General features: G+C 37.8%; 1 protein-coding gene across 1 annotated transcript; it reads left to right on the forward strand.

Moving 5' to 3' along the window:
* Positions 1-6,577: 6,577 nt before the first annotated feature.
* On the forward strand, positions 6,578-19,643 carry LOC143960898 (uncharacterized). Its single transcript, XM_077469891.1, has 11 exons — positions 6,578-6,670; positions 6,977-7,023; positions 9,649-9,711; positions 11,078-11,134; positions 11,230-11,274; positions 12,987-13,052; positions 15,176-15,208; positions 16,352-16,381; positions 17,392-17,442; positions 17,928-17,960; positions 19,557-19,643. The coding sequence occupies exons 1-11, from the start codon at positions 6,622-6,624 to the stop codon at positions 19,599-19,601; spliced, it is 519 nt and encodes a 172-aa protein (XP_077326017.1). The 5' UTR covers positions 6,578-6,621; the 3' UTR covers positions 19,602-19,643.
* Positions 19,644-21,704: the final 2,061 nt, after the last annotated feature.

The following is a 21,704-nucleotide window of genomic DNA, read 5'->3' on the forward strand; positions in this document are numbered from 1 at the left end:
GTGGGGGAAAAATGGAGGGGCAAAAGCAGAAAGGGAATAAAGGGGCAAAGAGAAAATATTTTGAAAAATATCTAGGGAAAAAATATTTTAAAAAATATATATCTAAGGCAAAAAATATGTATAAATATATTGGCTAAATATATTTAAAAAATATATATATATATATACCAAAATGGTTAAAATCATTTAAAAATAGTTACCATATTAAAAATAATATACTAATAGAAAATTATATACTAATAAAAAATCCTGCACAAATATATTAGGAAAGGAGGAATCTAGAGAATGGCACTAGTTTCAAAGTCCTCGTTCAACCCTCCAGGGGCAAGAACATTTAAAGTAAAAATACAAAACATTCCTCTATGACAAAGTTTTCTGAAACGTTCAGCTGAGGGGAGGTTCTTTGGCATCGTCTCGATGACCCAGACCCTTAAACCATCTGTAGATTTTTGATGGTACTTGAGGAAATGCCTAGGAACACTGTGATTATCTAATCCACCGGAGATGAAACGGCGATGCTCGCCGAAACGCTTGCGAAGTGGCCTAATGGTTCTCCCTACATAAAACAGGCCGCATGGACATGTTAGACAGTATGCCACATGGTCAGTGGAGCATGTGTGAAAACCCTTGATAGGGTATGTTTTTCCTTTTACAAAAAAATCCTTCTGGCCATGTCTCACAAACTGACAGGTTTTGCATAATGGTTTGCGGCATTGGTACATATCCAAGATAGCTAGAAAAGTGGGAATAGAGCTACCAGGAGGAGGAGGGTTCTCTTTAAGTTTACTTGGTGCCACCTTGCTCTTAATATTAGGTGCTTTTCTGTATGCAAACTTTGGCCTATTAGAAACAACAGGAAGGAGATACTCATCCTGAAGCAGCAAGGGCCAATGTCTTTGTACAATACTCTCCATCTGTTTGTGACAAGAATGAAATTGAGTGATAAAGCATAAATCATTAGGATTTTTACTACCACGAATAGAGGTATATGAAGAGGGAGTTTTATTTTTGTATTAAGAACATGCCGTTTCCACAAGATTTATTGGGAACCCTTTATCAAGGAATTTTGCTTTTAAAGTCTTACTCTGATTATCGTAATCATCAATTCTAGTACAATTCTTTTTCAGTCTGCAAAATTGGCTCTTAGGTATATTGTTGAGCCATTGGGGATGATGACAACTTTTATAGTGGAGAAATTAGTTCCTTGCAGTAGGTTTGGTAAAATTTTTGGCATGAATATCTTTGCCAAAAGAAAATAATTCTAAATCAAGGAGAGCTAACTTATATTTATCCAGAACAGAGGTAAACTGTAAGCCCATATTATTATTGTTACAATGTGTAACAAAATCTAAGACTGAAGTTGCACTGCCATCCCAAATAATAATCACATCATCTATGTAACGACCATAGAACACAATGTGGGAGAGAAAAGGATTGTTTTGCCATATGTCCAAGGATTCCCAATGCCCATAGTAAGATTGGCATATGAAGGTGCAAAATTTGCCCCCATAGTGGTCCCATTCACTTGAAGAAAAAAATTGTTATCAAATTTAAAATAATTGTGAGTGAGACAAAAAGAGGTAGCCTCAACAATAAAGGAGGCTTGCCTGGGGTTCAGCATAGGGTCCTGACACAAAAAGGTATGTATGATGCTCAATCTCACATCATGCGGTATGGAAGTATACAAAGATTGGACATCTAGGGAGACCCAGAGATAACTGTGCTCCTAAGAGTAGGGAAAAAGCAATTCCAGCAAATGGATGCCATCTCTAATGTAGGACTGGAGGGATTGGGCAAGTGGCTGAAGAAACTGGTCGACATATTGGGACAAGACACTGGTAATACTACCCATGGCTGGAATGGCCTGGTGTGATTGTATGCATGCTTCAGAGCCCGAGCTGTTTTTAATCTACCTGACAACATTGTTACAAATGTTTTAACTACGGCATGGTAAAGGTTCTGATTCTTGGTGTTCTTTTTGTTAGTAATTGTTATTTTTTGTATCAATAACATTTTGTACACATGCTACAGAGAGTTTCTATATGGAGACCCTTTATTAACTTTTGCTTTCCATAAGTTCAAGTTAAACTTTTTTGTCAGCGGTGTACTACCTTTTTATATATTTTTCAGTGATGCTATATCCCCTATTTTGTACATTTTGAGTCACATGTCACAATCAGCATTGGCTATACGGGTCTCCATTTATTCACATCATTCACAACAAGCTATGACTTAATAAACTACAAGACTACAAGTCCAGTCCACCACGCAACTCTCAATGAACTATGAGGATACTGGTCAACGACTTTGTAGGATTCATTCACCCCTTCAGCTGTCCCTACAGCTTTCTAAGAGATAGCCTGTACAGAGGTACAGGCAAGAAAGCTGTAGGATGTGTCTGTAGGAGCCTGAGATTGCTTCCACGGTCAACTGATCACAAATGCAATGCTTTGTAGGCTCCTTAGGGAAAAAAATTAACATCTATAATTTTTTTCCCAAAGTTGAACATAGCCTTTAAGTGTGATTGCAAACATCTGACGAACTATGCTTTTTATTTGTTAATGCAACATAGCAGTAACAAATATTCATCCAAGAAAAAAGCTATAATAAACAATTGTGATTATTTTTTGTGAGTATATGTGATTATATTCAGGTCATCTGGTTGTGTAATATTATTATTATACAGGATTTACCATATATATAGCGCCAACAGATTTCAATTCCTGAGTTTTGATATTTGAAATAAAATTTTCTTAACAATGCTTAAAGATATGAGGGCTTACTTCAAACTGCTTGTACTGCTTGTTAAGAATATGTAGATATTTTAGTGTGCATGATCTGGGATCAGTTTTTTTTTTAAATGTAAGACCCTTCGCTGTAGCAATATACAGTAAACAAAATACCTTACCTATCCCACTGCACCTTCAGTGTCCTTCTTCCATCAGGGTTCTTAAGGGTTCTGTTCTTGGACCTCTCTTATTCTCAATCTAGATCTTTTCCCTGGGTCAGCTGATTGCCTTCTATGCCTTTCAATATCATTTCTATGCTGAAGACACCCAAATCTATCTTTCTACCCTTTAGCTCCTAAAACGTCACTAATTTACAGAGAGACTTGTCAGTCTGGATGTCACACCACTTCCTCAAACTCAATCCATCCAAAGGCATCACCGCTGTGATGCGTGATGGTGCTGTTGAGATCAATTGTTTCAGTATTGCTCTGCGAGCCATGATGAGGCATTCAAGAGTCCAATGTGTGGACCCCTAATATGGTATGCCAGAGGCTTTGTTGTGAATGGGTGCATGCCTGTTGTTACAAAGTAATAGAAGAAGTGGGACATTAGATATCTGCTGATGTGTTAAACCCTGGATAAAAGTGATAACTTGGTCACAAAATAGCGATATAGAAAGGCAGAGCCAAAAGCGGTGAAAAAGTGAAAAAGTATAGGCAGGTGTCCAACTGTGTATTGGACTTTGAGGACAAGTAAAGTATGTAAGCCCGTGGAGGATTTTAATTTTGGATTCTCTCCAGATTTCATTAACAATGAGGCTCACGGTTATAACCCTCTACTAGAAGTCAACTAGGTCTGTAACTCTTAGCTCTTTACCCCACAATCTTTCTGAAGAAAGGTGAAGCGACATAGAAATTGGTGGGTAAATGTCCAAGATGGTGTATTGTTTCTAGAATGCATTCAGATAAAAAACCTTCTGCCTTTACACCCCTTTAAGGGCATCAATAGGGTTAGCTGGTATTACCACAAAGCATCATAGATGAGATGCTAGCCTGGAGGTCAGTGTAATCTGGATGTCCCAGAGTTGGTATTTGATGATCACAGGTCTGGGAGCTTTATAATCAGTGGATGATGTGCCTAAGTCATGTGCCCTTTCTGCCACACATTTGTCTGAGAGATACTGTACAGCACTTCACAGAATAAATGAAGTGCAAAGAGCAACCTGGGTTTGGTGCAGCTCCTCCTCCATATTAGAGATGCACACCTTACAGTCTCTGAGCCTGATCCCCCAGCTCTTCTCAAAGCTGTTCTATGCCTGCAGCCACTGCTCTGTCCAGTGCAGCTGTGATGGTAGGAGACAGTAAAGCTGCTACAGTCTGGGCTATCTTACCTTGTGAGTTAGCAGAGTCAATCTCCAGTGGCTCTGGAAAAGAGGCGCCATCTCTGGGGAAGTCTGCAGCAGTCCGTCTACCATCTTGGTGCCTGTATTAGTAGTAGATGAGGAGGCTGTGCAGGGCTGAGACAGAGAGCAGGAGTGGGAGGAGGTGAGATACTGCTCCATGCAGTGGGGCTCTGAGCTGAAACTAGGTGGATGAAGCTGATGGGGAGCTGTTTCCAGAGTTTATAGGCAAATTCTAAAGTAGACCCATCTGAACCGCTGCTATTCCTTACCCAACATGTGGCGCTGGAACCGGAAGTTAATGTGCCCCTTTTTAACCAATGACACCACAAAGCTTCTATTATATTCCATGATTACCTGGATTATCTGTCGCCTTGACTACTGCAATTTCCCCTACATTGGATTACCTTTACATAGGCTACCCCCCCCCCTTCAGTCTGTCATGAATGCTGCTTCTAGACTCTTCCACCTTACCAACCGTTCAGTGTCTACTACCCCTCACTGCCAATTTCTTCATTGGCCTCTGCTCACTCAACGAATAACATTCAAAATACTAGCAACAACTTAACAAAGCCATCCATAACTTTTCCCTCAACTATACCACAAATCTTGTCTTGAAATACCAACCAAACATTTTTTTTTCATTCCTCCCATAACCTCCTGCTCCTTCATCACCTCCTCTCATGCTTCTCCAGAGCCTCTACCATCCTCTGGAACTCCATATCGCAATCTGTCTGATTGTCTCCTACTCTGTCTACTTTTAGGCAATCCCTGAAAACCCTTTTCTTTAGAAAAGTCTATCCTTCCTCCACCCAACAACCGTACTTGTATTTTCTTCATCAGCACATCCCCCACAGTTATTATGTTTTGTATCAGCTAATCCCCCTCTTTAGATTGTAAGCTCTAATGAGCAGGGCCCTCTGATTCCTCTTGTATTGAATTATATTGTAACTGTACTGTTTGCCCTAATCTTGTAAAGCACTGCACAAACTGTTGGCGCTATATAAATCCTGAATAATAATAATAATAATATATAACTATAACTATTCATCAGGCAAATGGCAAAGCTTCAAGATTGTTATTCTAGAGCTTAAATATTATATATTTATGTATGGTGTTCAAAATATCATAAAGACCAGAATATTCAGTTTAACAGAGGTCACCAATGACTGTTCATTAACCACTCGCCGACCGGCTCACGCTGATATATGTCAGCAAAATGGCTCTGCTGGGTGAAACCCTGTATGGGAACGTTGTACCCTTTAAGAGCCACCAGGGGGCATGCACACATGCCCGCTGCACGACGGGGGGTGTTTTGTCAGGGGAGAGGAGACATACCGTTTGTTCCTACTAAGTAGGAACAGCAATATATCTCCTCCCCCTGTCAGTCCTATCCCCTCACAGTTAGAAACACTAACTAGGTAACACATTTAATCCCTTGATCACCCCCTAGTTTTAACCCCTTCCCTGCCAGTGACATGTATACAGTAATCAGTGGCTATTTTTAGCTCTGATTGCTGTATAAATGTCAATGATCCCAAAAATTTGTTAAAAGTGTCCGATCTGCCCGCAGCAATGTTGCAGTACCACTAAAAATTGCAGATCACCGCCATTACTAGTAAAAAAAAAAATAATAATAAAAAATGCCATAAATATTTCCCATAGTTTGTAGACATTATAGCTTTTGTGCAAACCAATCATTATATTATATGCTTATTGTGATTTTTTTACCAAAAATATTTAGAAGAATATATATTGGCCTAAGCTGATTAAGAAATTTGTTTTTTTTTTAAACATTTTTGGGGATATTTATTATAGCAAAATGGCAAAAATATTGTTTGTTTTTTTTTTCAAAATTGTCTCTCGTTATTTGTTTATTGCACAAAAAATGAAAACCACATGAGATCAAATACCGCCAAAAGAAAGCTCTATTTGTGGGAAAAAAAGGTCACAAATTTTGTTTGGGTCAAGCATTGAATGACCGCGCAATTGTCAGTTAAAATGACGCAGTACCAAATTGTAAAAAGTGCTCTGGTCAGGAAGCGGGTAAAATCTTCCGGAGCTGAAGCAGTTAAAACATACTTCCAATAAAGGTAGAACACAAATAGATACATGTACAATTCAAGCAAATGAAATGCTTTGGTAAATATATATAACAAGGTTAGTGAATTGAGATAACCATAGCTTTATGATTAAAATGAAACACACACTCTTGAGAAGGCAAAGATTTATAGATCAAAGTTAAGATAATTGACATTAATTTATTGTAGTACTATTGACATTAATGGCTTGGCTTTGTCAAAAGTGCCAGCTCAGAATATAGTGTAGATAAATATCTTTGCGTAAGTGTGCTTTTCCACTGACCACTAGTACAGCTGGCACAGAAACCTGTTGTGACCTCTGTGCTTTGTATTATATAAAAAGGGTTCCTGAACAGTACTTTTACTATTCTCTACAGTTCCCTTTGGAGAGTGACACTGTTCTATCCACAACATGAAAATTGCAGTCGTCTTTATACTAGCTGCTCTATGCAGTTCCTATGGTAAGTACATCTTTTTATAAGGAATGGGAATTTAACTACTTGTCACTCTGTGGACAAATATCTTGGTAGATAAAACTGTGTTTATATTTTATATAAAATATCTTTGCACGTAAGTGCTAGACTATTACAATGCTGTGGGTCAAATTGAGTTGTTAGACACCCTTATCGCCACTGTGCTAGTATAAGATTTGGTATTTTTGACAATATATTGAATAATATAAATAATATTTGAACTGTATTATTATGTTAAAGCATGACAATGTTAGTATAAGCTTACTATGTTCATCGTTATTTTCATTAATCCAGATGCTGCAGCAGTCTCTGAGCCAAATTGCCTTGTCCAGCTGTTCCAGGTAGGCCTCCACACTTACAGTACAAAAATAAAACATGTTTGGTAAACTGCTAAAGGTTAGCATTGTAGCTGTGTGGTTATCTCAGCAAACATTCTAAAATCATTTTTTTCATTACCCCAGCACTTAACTAGCTCATACATAAAAGATGATAAAAATGGCTTAATTTGATAAAGATCTCATATAGAGGGGGAGGCTAGCACCTAAATGATCTCAGAGGGAACAGTCATTAGACAGAGTAAAAAACCTGTCTCAATCTCTCCCCAAAGATAAGTGGCACCACCAACTCCTCTCTCATTCTTTTTTTTATTAACCTAAAGGGGCAAACTTTACAAGCCAGAATTGAAAGTTTGTGAACAGCTTGACCTCCCTCAAAGTGGTCAGATCATGGCTTCAATAATGGCCACCCTCTATAGGCTGCCTTGCCAGTCAAAGAAAGTGAGTATGAATTGCAGGTATAGACATAGATATCAGCCTGCCCCAAAAAGTAAGAGCAGGTATGCAGAGCTCTCTTCTTTCCCTAAGAGAAATTCTTTCAGTTGTAGTTCAGTGCAGTAACAAAAAAAGTATAGAAAAAAAGGTATAGTGTGTGCTCCTTAACTTCCTATTTATTGCTGATAATTAACATATATTTATTTTACACAAGGTAGAATCGTCAGTGTTGCAGGGATTAGGATTATTTGACAAGAATATTTTTGTGTTTTATAAATACTTTATTGATTATAAGCCCCAACCAAAACAAAGAGAGTCCATTTACATCTTTGTGTTGCAGTAACGAATGCAGTACTGAGGTACTACTCATTGTGAACAGCACCCCAATGCAATAAGGAAACACACCTTTGTTTCAAAGAGTCATAACGCACCATTGTTGTGCATTAGAAGAAATAGGACATGTATGATATTTGACACATCGGTGCATTGGCAGCCTGTTATTTTATTGGGCTGCCCTAATGCAATGTGCATTAATGCACGACATAACATGCAAAAATGCATGTTCAGTGTGTTGTTACCTTGCAGTGCTATTCATTTTGAAAGGCACCCCAACTCACTAAAGTAAAGCACCTTGCACTGCTATACAAACACTGTTGTAGAGTTGGCCGTCAGTGGCTGGGGAAAGGCAAATAATTTGCGCTCCCTAACCCATGGACTTTTAGATACTCCCACCCTGATCACACCCCCAGATACCCCACCACACTCTGTTCACATCCCTTAGATACCCCCACTCTGATCACACACCCCCAGACTACCCCACCCTGATCACACACCCCATATACACCCACCCTGTTCAAACCCCCAGATACCCCCACTCTGATCACACCCCCAGATCCCCTACACTCTAATCAAAACCCTGATCACACCCCCAGATTCCTCCACTCTGATCATACCCCCAGATTTCTCCACTCTTATCAAATCCCCATATTCCCTCCATTCTGACCACAATCCCCCCTCCCCAATCCCTCCATTCTGATCCCACCTCCAGATCCCCCCATCCCTCCACTCTAATCACACCTCCAAATCCCCCCAGATCTCTCCACTCTGATCACACCTCCAGAGGATCTCTCCACTCTGATCACACCCTCAAATCCCCCACCAGATCTGTCCACTCTGATCACACCCTCAGATCCCACCCCCATCCCTCCACTTTGATCACAACTCCAAATCCCCCCAGATCCCTCCACTCTGATCACACCTCCAGATACCCCACAGGATCTCACACCCTCAAATCCCCCACCAGATCCTATCACTCTGATCGCACCCCAAGATCTCAACCCCATCCCTCCACTCTCGATCACACCTCCAGATAACACCCCCATCTTTCCACTCTGATCACACCTCCAAATCCCCACAGATCCCTACGCTCTGATCAGACCTCCAGATACCACGCCGGATTTATCCACCCTGATCATACCCTCAAATCCCCCATCAGATCCCTCCACTCTGATCGCACACCCAGATCCCCCCCATCCTTCCACTCTGATCACAGTGCCGGATCTCCCCTGATCCCTCCACCATACACACAATCCCTCACATATCAACGATCCTGCAGTCCCAGGGACAGGATAGACAGGGATCAGGATCCGCCCACTTCTCTGCTCTCCTCTGCATGCTTGGCTCCATTCTCCCTGCTCTCTCTGTGACAGCAGCTAAACAGCAGGTAAACTAAAACCTCCTAGCTGTGCCCTCTCTCCTACTGAGCGCAGCGTGGAAATCTTAGTTTGCCTGGACTGGTAATTTAAATGTCCCAGGGTGACTGCACCGGCTGCCCCCCACGATGGGCCACTGAATACACAACAATGCACAATATTTTCTTTTTTTTTTACACTTTTGAGTGCATTGACAGTCCATTATTTTGCTGTTTTAAAAGAAAAAACATTATCGATGAACATACTGTATAAAAATGCCCTGCAAAAATGGGAATGGGCACCCAAAATGGTATATACTGTGTTTTGGCTGGTACAGTATATCAAAAATGTAAAAATAGAATACTGGGTATCAAATGTATTTTATACAGGTTAATACATAGCGTGTTATTTTGAAAACTATACACAAATTAGATATGTAATTTATATTGTAACGTATGTAATTTATTTTAACAAATTTACAAGCCTTTTTATTTACTTTTTTCAGGAGGATGCCCCAGTTCTTCTCCAAAATCTGGTTACACTTCTGTGTGACTACAAAGTAGCCAAGGTAAAACAAAGGCATATAAGGGAGAATACTATTAGTAGTAATTTAAACATTAAAGTATTTAAAACATAAATCATAAGAAATGAAAGCTTGCAGAGGAGAAATGCATACAAACACAGGGTTTCATCAGCCCTTTTGTTCTATAAGATATCCTTAGTACAGTTTGTGCAGTAATCCTGGTATTCTCTTGTATACTTATACAGGTATAAGCAAGCACCATCATAGAATGCTTTAAAATAAAGTGTAAAATTACTTATGGTTTAAAAGAAAATTGTATTTGACCCAAAAGTCCATAGAGGACTATATAGTTTAATAGCACATGCATATTACTGCACTCAGCAGCTTGAGACAGAAGCAAGGTAAATCAAGAGAAGTGCATTACTAATTGTTTGGGAGAATATGGGGGCCTTTACAAGAATTTGAATTGTATTTGTAGTTTTATTTTACCTTTATACTAGGGCTTTTATACTAGGGTCTCAGTGTTAATAACAGCTTTACGGTAAAAAGCACCTTTTAGGTAAAAAGTTAATAAATGCACTTATCTTAGGTACAGTTTACATACGGCAGGGGGTGACATCACCATCGTTCAATTCAAAATGCAGAGTATTCAAAATTTCCTCAGATTATGCCTCATCACAGTGTAGGAGTGGCTTCTTGTCTTGTGAGATTTGGGGTACTTAGCATTTCCTCAGGATCTTTCCAGAAAAATGGTGACATCATCCGTGCTTAGGTGCTGTGGGTGAAACCGGGGATAAATAAGTACAGTATATTTAATAACTGTTTTTCCCTACAGGTGTTTTTGTTACTTTTTGATTGGGGAGGGGGCACTAATATATCAAGAAGACCTTGTATTTTTATTGCAAGGTCCATTTTAAGCATAGCTAACATTAAAAGTTCATTATAGGTTAAGGTTTGACTTTTGGGTGAGGTTAGGGGTTATGTATTAGGATCAGGTCAAGTCCTACTAATTAAATTGCATAGTTGGACAAATACTAGGTGAATTTCATTGTACAAGGTTATTCAAAAAAATCTGCTTAAGTTTTAAGTCTTGGCTTGGGTAAGTATTAGGGTCAACCTTAGAGTCAGAATTAGGTTGGAAGTCAGAATGTATAAGGGAGCCCTTATTTTTTATTATTTGGTACTGTACTGTAGCTCTGACACTAAAAATCATGGAACCCTGTTTTTATGGCTTTAAAAAGTAACATTATGGTAGGCTACATTCTCTACATGCGCCATATCAGTACAAAATAATACAGTTTATACTGTATGTGTGCTACTGTGATATGTGTTAATATTGTTAATTGAATATTATAATATATACAAACATGATGTTTATATTGCCTATGGCTGTCTGTTTGTTCTCTTCTAGAAAAGCCAAAATGCTGCCCTCTTTCAAGCTTTCTTGCAACAAGTGAACACCTTGCTGGTATATAAAGCTTACTATCTTATTTTGGCATATACTGTCTGAGAATATTTTAAAGGTTTCAAAAATTTAAAAGAAATGTTTTTTCTTCTTTTTAGGGAAAGGTTGGATGCACCATTGACAATATTCTTGGCACAAAAGTGGTAAATATTAATATATATATATATATTTTTATATATATACTACGTTAGAACTGCAAAAATTAATTGCAGAGTCATTGCAAACTTTTATTTGTCCTGTTTCTTCATTAACAACTAAAACAAATTGCCTGGTTTAAGAACAGAAGCAATGGATTGCTTTAAAGAAATTCATAAATGCATGCTTTTGTTTACAGTGGTGAATAGTGACTGTAGAAGATTTCTGTGCAGAGATTAGGCCCCCTTCACATTGTTCATTGTGTTAATGCACCTGCATTACCGTAACACATTACTGTCTGTGTATTAAAGCAGCTGTGAACCGTTGGACATTTTCCTTTTTTTGGATTCTGCAAGGTAATGTCATAGTATGCTAGTATGTATCACATACTAGCACATTATGTTAAACTCACCTTAAAATTAAGCATTCCAGCGCCAAGATCTCAGAGCTGCAGGTGCTGCCATCTTCACCCAGTCCGAGTTCGCAGACTCCAGCTCTGTGACTGGCCAGAGCCGCAATGACATCACTCCCATGCATGCCCGCGGGAGCCACCGTTTACAGCACAGTGTTCTGCAGAAAGGGCACGGGTGGCCGTTCCTTCAGAGCATATGTGCAGTGATGTCACTGGCTGCATGTACAGTTAATATCTCCTAAACGGTACCCGTTTAGGAGATATTTACATTATCTATAGGTAATCCTTATTATAGGCTTACCTATAGGTAAAAGCCAGAGATGGAAGTATACTTCCACTTTAAGGTGCGCACAGCAATGCAGTGTGGGTTCTTTGCCTGCTACTGTAACTGTATGCTGGGGTGAAGTTTGACATAAATGGCACTGCGGTGCATGCAAGCATGGTGTACATGTTACCATGTGTTTTGGTAAAAAGTATGAATTAGAAGTTGCTTTATGTAAAAGAGTATTAAAGGAAACTGAACTCTGCAAACTGTCTCCACAACTGCAGGCAGAGGGCCAGTCACAAGTATTTCTTTTGGTCCCTCTGCAACTGATCTTTTCCCCATTATATTGACTTGCCATGCCTTGTTCTGCACTTTTTCTGTATAGAGGTGATCATCGGTTCCTTATGTCCAAGTTGCCAGTAAAGAGAAGAAAGAGCAGCAGAATAGTGATATGATATTCACTTTTTTATTTAATTTTTTCTGTAAGTAAGATGAAAAAAAGCTAAATAATTGTACAGTAATTTTTTTAAGCTTAAAACCCCCTGTGCAGTAATCCTACATAAAATAAACAGTTAGATAAAGAGTTAAAGGAGAAGTATAGCCAAAGCTGTTCGTTCTGCTCTCCTGTGCCCATTTTTAGCAGACAGTAGACTGAAGCTCGCTGTCGGCTGATGTCAACAGAGACAGTCCAGGCTGGGACAAGATCACACAATGAAGTTGGTATCTGCCCATATGACTGGACAGGTACCCGGCTCAGCCTCTCAGCGGGCCACTTAGAGCTTGAGCCGGATGCTTCTGTCCCCCCACAACCCAGCGCTTCAGTGATTGCAAGGGGCAGAGCTGAGAGCCAGTGGCTGACAGGGAGCCCTGAGAACCGATCGATCAGTGGTGTTTGGTCGCTCAGTTTCAGATCTGGAGGGGGACAGATACAGCATCGGACCAATGCTGCATTCACCTAGTTAAGTATGATTCAACAAAATAAATAACAGCAAGCAACGGTAAATTGTATTTGATACAACCTAATTTTAATTTTTCTTTTGTAGACAGTCACACTTCAGAATGCTGAGACAATTGGAGACGATGTTGCAACTGTTCTGTTTGGATATTTGGTAAGACATTATACACCTTCTATACAGTATCTTCCTGGATCCATATTGATGGATTTATTTTGATTCCTAGTTTAACAAGGAACATTCAAAGATTAATTGTACAAGCAAAACACATTAGCTATTTTATCATATTTAGGCTAATGAAGCCAGTTTGGCATGAAGCCATTTACTTCTATAGCTGGCTGTTGGTGCCACAGGCATGGAAAAACATCAGGGTTTTTTACAGTAGAACAGATTTGCACTGCAAACCATCCATGTGCATGAGCCTGTACATTAAAGTTGTATGTCTGCAGTCTAGGAGCTAAAGGGAAAAAGCCATCTCTTCCAAATTTCTGGCTCAGTATGCTTCTATAAATTAGCTTACAACTAGAAGGGAAAGGTCATGTAGGATCTTTGAAGTAGAAGTTTTTTTGTTTGTGAGCAATTGCAAAGAATGTTAGTAAAAACGGACAACTTACCATCTAACAAAAAAAACCTCTAGCTTGAGGTATGTGTTTTAATTATTACTGTCTCTCATATTCTCTGAGACTCCTTTCACAATGAGGTACTTTTCAAGTGTTTTAGCACCAAAAATAGCACCTATAAAGCACCTGAAAAGCGCCTCTCATGCCTCCCCAGTGTGAAAGCCCGAGTGTTTTCACACTGGGGTGGTGCGATTGCGGGACGGGATAAAAAGTCCTGCAAGCAGCTTCTTTGGGGCGGTGTTGTATGCCCCGCTAGCAGCCAAAAAGTGCAGCTAAAATGATGGTAAAGCGCTGCTAAAACTAGCGGCGCTTTACCGCTAACCGACCCCTGCCCTAGTGTGAAAGCAGCCTTAGTGAACAAGTTTCCATATTGTGCGTTTTTGTGTGTATATATGTATACTGTTCTATTGTTATACAGTTCCATGGCATTCTATGCTTGAAGTGAATGCCCAGGTGCTCACCCACAAAGCAATCCATATAAATCAAAAACTGGTTTAGGGGGAACTTTACAAGTCTTGCAGAGGAGGAAGATCAGTCAACGTTTCGATGAAGCTCAGTCCATCTTGAGAAACATAGACTAAGCTTCATCGAAACGTTAACAATAAAGACACTGTTGTATTTGAGCTTCCTCCTCTGCAAGACCTGTGATATAGACAGTATCTCACAAAAGTGAGTACACCCCTCACATTTTTGTAAATATTTTATTATATCTTTTCATGTGACAACATTAAAGAAATTATGCTTTGCTACAATGTAAAGTAGTGAGTGTACAGCTTGTATAACAGTGTACATTTGCTGTCCCCTCAAAATAACTCAACATACAGCCATTAATGTCTAAACTGCTGGCAACAAAAGTGACAAAAGGCACTTTACATGCGCTATTTCTAGCGCTAAAATGCCTGAAAACTGCCTCTACAATATACTGAAAAATGTATCTTGGTGGCTCCACCTAATTCTCCATTCACAGTATAACCTGTAAAAATTCACATTAAAAAATGACTGATAAATTTCACAAAAACCTCTGCTATTCAGAAAATCAGTGTTCAGGTGCCTTCACACCTTTATTGTTGGGTTGCATTCGCCAATGCAGTCCCAATACAAGAATAAGCAAACGAATAGCTGCATTGTTTGATGTGCATTAAAAAAATAGAACATGCATCATTTATGCGCAGTGCCCTTCAACATGTTGCAATGTGTCATAACATGCTGAAGAACACAGTAAAAGCATTGAATTAAAAAAATAATAATAATAAAAATAAAAAAGTTGTAATGGTGTAATAAAATAACCTGTGCTTACTCCCTAAACGACCTACACATTTGATATTAACTGTTTATGCATTGTACATTGACTACATTTATTAAAAATAGAATGATAGAATGCAAAACAAATGATTTGTGATTTCTTTGTTTCAATCAATGAAAAGGAAATCAATTCTGACCATAATGAAAAAATAAAAAAATAAACAGGCTTATTGCAGACAGAAAGAGAACCTAGAAGGGGTGAGGATGGAAATCTTCATTTTTCTATATTTATGTCTGTTACTGGTCCCTTTAAGTTCTTAACCCTAAACCTTTGCTAATATTTTTACACTGATATTTTAAACAAATAAGCAATTCTTGCTGTTCTGCAAAACATGCATTTCATTTCTTCTATTTTAGGACAGCATTATCGCCAAGGTGGTCAAAATTGTGGTAAGAATTTTTTTAAATTTTTTTATTCAATCCATAGTTGTATATCCCTAGTTGTATATAATCCATAGTTGTATATAAAAGTATAGAAGATGGTAGTAATGGTATAAGATAGGAACCTATCACACTGCTAAACCAGCCTTCTATCATGGGAATAACCAGCCCAATTAGTTGGAAAACTACAAGAAAAACCATAATTGAGAGATGGGCGTATAAATGATAGTTCCCTAGATAAGTCAAAATATATAGCAAAAAGTGCATACCTTAAATATAAAAAATAAATGTTTTTATTGACATATAAAAGACACATCACATAGGACAGTATGGGCAAACATAGGCCCACATAGACATACAAAAGTGATAGATAGATAAATATTAAGAACCATGTTTGAGCATGTACCACACAGGATTCACCTACATGTTTCGCAGCACTAGCGGCTTCTTCAGAGCTTCAGAATCCATGTTTGATTCAAACAGTATGTGACATATACAAACAAAACACAAATTAGTAATTGTATATCCATAAATCAAAACATACATCTATACATAGATGTGTAACACATGTAAAAATGCATAAAAGACAGAAAAAATTTGAGAAAATAATGTCAGGAATTATTTTTTAATGATGGTGCCATTTTGACCAACAGCAACTTAGTGTGCTTGAACAAGCTGTGCCAACATACCGGACCGTTAGTTTAGCAATGTGAATTAAAGATCCATGCGTCTTTCAGGATTTTTATCCCATGTTTCGTGTAGGCTTCTGCTTGAAAAAAAAAGTCTTATTGAATCATATTGATATGCAACATAAATTTCTTGGGTTGTAAAGTATTGTACTATGGGAAAAGAACAGTTATAAATGCTGTATTGAATCAGACTAAGAACTAAGGCCTGATTCACACCTATGCAGGTTTCAGTTTGCATATTCCAGGTGCATTTTTGCATTTTTTAATACACGATTTTGATCCATTGAAGTCTATGGAACCAAAAACCACAAAAAAAGTCCCTGGCCCTTTTCATAAAATGTACAGATGTGAACATGATCTATAAGAACCATGTTAAATGGACTGTAGTTTGTTTCTGCAAAACTGAAAATGCACGTTATTGAAGCTATGCTTAGTCATAATATGTAATTTTCTCTTTATATAGAACGAAATCCCATTCTTGGATGATATAGTGGTAAGTTATATTGCTACTTGTTCTATGTAATACTCAAATCCAGCCAAAATCATTTTTTTGTTTTAGTGTTGTACAAGAAGCATGGAGGGTGGGGGTGTTGAATTAGAACCTCTGTCAGGATTTTATTGCTGTATGTGTCCTCATTAATCTTCACCCTCAGAAACAGGGTATAATATGGGCAGGAAGTGACAGAAGACCTCTACAATGGGAATGGAAATGGTATCAAGTTTTGCCTGGAGTTTGAATTTAACATTATTGGTGAATTGGTAATTCCCTATTAATCAGGTTCCCCAGCTGCTCCATATGGATCAGAACAATTGTAACATTTCACTTAAAAAAAACAAAGGGGCTGATTTACATAAACTGTAGAGTGCAAGATCTGGTGCAACCCTCCAAACAGCTTTTATTTTTGTTTGTCACTACTTTTGATAGCAAAAGTGAAAGTTATATTGAGAAGGGAGTTGGTGGAAAAATACAGCTTTATTTTGATGATATTGGCTTATACGTAAGTCAAACAAGTCAGCAATTGTAGCTTCTATATTTGTGTGTTTAGGGGTTCTCTCTGACCACTTGCCCTCTGGAAGGATTTACCCTCTTTCCCGATCAGGCCATTTTTTGATATTCGGCGAAGCACTACTTTAACTGATGATTGCACGGTCATGTAATTTTATACCAAAAATAAATTTTTATTTTATTTTTCACACAAATAGAGCTTTTATTTGATGGTATTTGATCACCAATCGGTTTTTAATTTTTTGTGATGTAAATAAAAAAATAAAATAAAAATTGCCATATATGCAAGTTATACGGTCGGCAAGTGATTAAAGATCAACTTGTCCTTCAGTCTTTTATCACCCAGTAAACAAACCCTGTACAATTCATTAATTTTTCATTTTAAAACTATAGTACGGTAAGTCTGCGTCTGTTTTACCTCCTAAAATTCCATTACAGTTTTTTTAAATGTGGCAATTAGACTCAACTATATAAATAATAACTTTTTTTTTCCTTAGAATGACCAGAACCTGATCACCAGTCTCCAAAATACTGCATGTGGAGTGATGGTAAGACAACTGTTATATTTAGGTTGAACAATTCTTTTAAATTCAAAAATCATTTTTTCTACCTTGTATTACAGAAATATGTTTTCCCATCGCCATGCCTAAGTCCCACCCTTTCCCTAAAAACAAAAACCCTTCAATTTACTGCTGTTATTAGGATAATATGACCCTATTTATGATATATTAGATGGTAGGCATTCATGGAGCAAAAACATAGCACTATGGTAAGACGTTAACACATATAACATATCTAAATATGGTTATAGAGTTTTTACAGTTTTCCTGGGTCATATAACCCTTATAAGTGACCTGAACCCTCCCCAGCATCTCCTTTCAATTCACTTTTCCTGGCCAGGTTCCAGATTTTGCTCCCAACAGCCAAAACACTCACATAAGGTGTAGAAGACTAAACATTTTAAACATGTTTGTTGCTTATAAACCACACCAATTGGAATACTCTTTACGATTTTATGTTCTCTTATTCATAGGAAGCAGTGATTGCTGATGTGGATAAAGTGCTGGTAAGATACTACTGCTTTTTATTGTTTTAACTGCTTCACTAGCATCTGAAGCCTGGCTGTGACCCAGGAGACCAAAGCTTAAACCTTTATGAACTATTCTTAAAGAAGGTCAAGTTAAAGTATGAATCTAGAGTCTTGATAGGCATTATAATATAAGAACGTCAAAGTTGTCTGAAGCAAATGTTAAAATCATGTAGAATTACCATTAGGCACAGCAGGCTTTCCAAAGAAAAACAGTTATGTTTTCTTGCTCTCTGAACTGTTATTAGGTTATACATATTCTTCAATCAGTAACAGTAAATATAGTAAAAGAGTTAGCTCATACTGGCTTAAAAAAAAACTTGTCAGATTCCTACATTGTGGTAAAACCAATGGAAACAAGGATTGGTGATAAACCTTCAGTGGACCATTGTGTGTGGCTCCATCTGACTTTTTCCATTGGAATTTCCAACACAAAGTTTGAGATCTGGATCTCAAATTTTCCGACAACAAAATCCAATTGTTTTAATTCCGATCGTGTGTAGGCAATTTCTGATGGACAAAGTGCCATGCATGCTCAGAATAAATTACGAGATGAAAGCTATTAGCTACTGTCCCCTTTATAGTCCCGTCGTACGTGTTTCACCTCGTTCTGAACGATCAGATTTTCCAACAACTTTGTGCAACCGTGTGTATGCAAGACAAGTTTGGGCCAAAATCCGTCTGAAAAAATCCAATGGATTTTGTCATCGGAATGTCCGATCATGTGTATAGGGCATTACAGGAGTGAATTCCCCTTCCTAGGGGTAGATTTCATGTTGTCTCCCTTCATTTGAGTTGTATGTAAGTCAGGGACTGCCTGTACATGCAAATGTATAGGAGAACATGCAAATGACTCTGAAAAATTACCTACATATAATCACTAATCTATTGTGACAGTTTTTCACTCCATGCATGGTCAGATTTAAATAACTTTTCAGGGGAATCATTAAAGAGGAAGTAAACTTCCCTCTAATGTTTACACCTATAAGCATATAATAAGCCTTACCTACAGGTACTGTAAATGTCTCCTAAACTTGCACCGTTTAGAAGATATTTACTGTATACTGCGCCGATTACTTTATCAGCGCTCTTAAGGAATGGCCGCTTGTGACGTTTCAGCAGAGCCCTGTGCCATGACCAGAGGCTCCTGCGCAGGAGTGATGTCACATGGCCCCAGCCAGTCACAGAGCTGGAGTCCGTGGAAGGAAGACAGGCAAAGATGGATGCGGCCTTCAGCGGGGAGGATGCGGGCTGGTTTCGTTTGAGGGTAAGTTTCACATAATGTGCTAGTATGCAATGCATACTAGCACATTATGCCTTTACTTTGCAGGTAAGAAGAAAGCAAAAAAAAAAAAACATTTAATATTTTGTGACAGCTTGACCCTCTGAATCGGTGAATATGTTAAGAGTAATTGCAAAGTGAACTGTTGTGTAGAGCTCTTTTCAGCATACAACATATTTAAAGATAGAAAAAGAGATTTCATGAGATATTTATTTGTCTGTCACATTGTCTGTTTTTGATTTGACCTAAACTATTACTATTTAATCTAAATGATCTTTATTTACTATTACCAGAAATTTGTTGCAAACATCGCTGCAAATCTTGCACAAAAACCCTAAATTACAGAATCGGATTTTGGTTATATAAAAGACAGCTACTTTGTAAGTATATATCTGCGAAGAAATATAAAAATTAAATGAAAGTCTTCAGCCTGACAAAAAGTTGCTTCAGTGCTCTATCTATGCCACCAACAACTCCAGTGTCCCAACACTTAGACACCAAGCTGCTTACTAGAAGCCTATACCTCACTGTATAAAAGGTCTAATAAAACCCTATAGGGAAAGACTCAAAACACTGATAGGTAGGTGGCTCTGTCCTAAATTCATACATCAGTGGCGACTTGCACTATAGCTCAATAGCGCATACAGGGGAAATGCAAGAGGAACTCCATAATGCAGTAACTCGGGACAGCTTTTTATTAAAATAAAAGTAAATACTCGCGAACAAAAGGCAAAATTCAAATCAGATTACAGAAACCGCCACTTGATCGAGTGGAGGTGTCACCGGTAAGCTCACGTTACCGCTAAGCTCAGCCTCTGCTTGATGTGCTGAAGCTAATTTTTCTCCAGTTGAAAACTTTCACTTGTTTTCACAGTTTTTGTACTTTCATGGCACTTTATTACTTGGGGAAAATGTACAAATTATACATGTGTGTGTTTAAATTTGTATTTATTTAGGATGTTGTAATGATTGTCACTGTGAAGTTGAACTGGGGAGTGCAAAATCTGGTGCAGCTCTACACATAAACCAATCAAATTCCATTTTGTTTTGTCAAAGCTTAATTGAACAAGCTAAAGTTAGAAGCTGATTCGCTATATATACATATATACTTATATACATATGCACCCATTTTAGTAAATCAACCCCTGTGTTTTTAAACAGATCCCGCAATACATTTTTTTCTCTAAATATAGTTTTTGATCTTTGAATATCAAAAACATAGCACAGATTTGTTTTTTTATTGTTTACAGTATTATTTGTAGCAGGATAAGCAACTAGGTTTGATAGATGGTACATTTTAAACCACTTCAGGTTTTCCTTTCCTTTTGAATATGTTGTTTGAATATGTTGTTCTTATATATACATGTATGTTTATATGTATCTTTTTCTTCTGAATATTATATTATACACATTATATTTCTATGGTTTCTGATTTAGGGCCAAAAAAGTGGTAATAACCATCACTGACTGCTTTAGTGGCATGAAGCAAATAGATTGTGATATCTGGGTGCTATAAGTTACTTCCAGTCATTGCTGCCTAATTAAGCCTACATTTTCATTCAAGTCTCTTAATGACAACACTTGATAAAAATATTAACTGAAAAAAAAAGTATGGCTATTTGGTATAATAGCAATAGCAGTGAGAGACCAGTCCAGATGGAGTCAGTAGTCCAGCAAAATGACAGATAAGCTGGTTTGGATTCTCTAATTACCACCTTGCTATACTCAGCTCATGCAATCTGAAATAATGATAATGAGCAATAACAGCCAAAGAATTTTGTATATTGCATTACAGAACATTACTACAGAACATTACATAATACTTTCCCAAGTTTGAGAAAGTTTAAAGCCATAGCTTTATATATACAGTTTATACATTTTACAAACTTTACATCATAAACATGAAGAAAGAAAAATACCAAAATATACATTTTGCATATTGTGTTATATTAAAACCAACTTTAACAAGAGCCTGGGTGACCCATAACACTAAATAGTTTCTAATTATACTTGAAGAACATAACATTGGAAACAAATGACCACTAGAAATCTCAAAACCTGAACATGCAACTTCTATTAATAAACAGAGAATACAGACCTCCAAAACCAGCATATTCTTAATACCAGCCTGTAGGTCAGCCTTAACAATGGCCAGACCAATTTTAGTAAGGTGAACAGCATCCCTGAATGTAACCTCTATAACTAAGCCCTTCACTAGGAAAGACATTAGTGGAGGAGCCTGTGCCCATCATACAGGGTGAGTTGCTGTTGTGCAGTCTGTTTATTTGCTTTTGCAAATAAATGGGAGTAAGATGCATCTCGGTTGAATACGTTGTTTTCTTTCCAAGAAGCGTTACCATTGTTATATTCTGTGAACATCCACCCATTTATCTCTGTTAAGGTTCTTATTTTTTTAGGTCATGGTATACCTAGTTGTAGTG

Source organism: Lithobates pipiens, unplaced genomic scaffold (genome assembly GCF_037356315.1).
Source record: "Lithobates pipiens isolate NorthernLeopardFrog02 unplaced genomic scaffold, aLitPip1_a1.2 Scaffold_8, whole genome shotgun sequence".
Classification (NCBI taxonomy): Eukaryota; Metazoa; Chordata; class Amphibia; order Anura; family Ranidae; genus Lithobates; species Lithobates pipiens.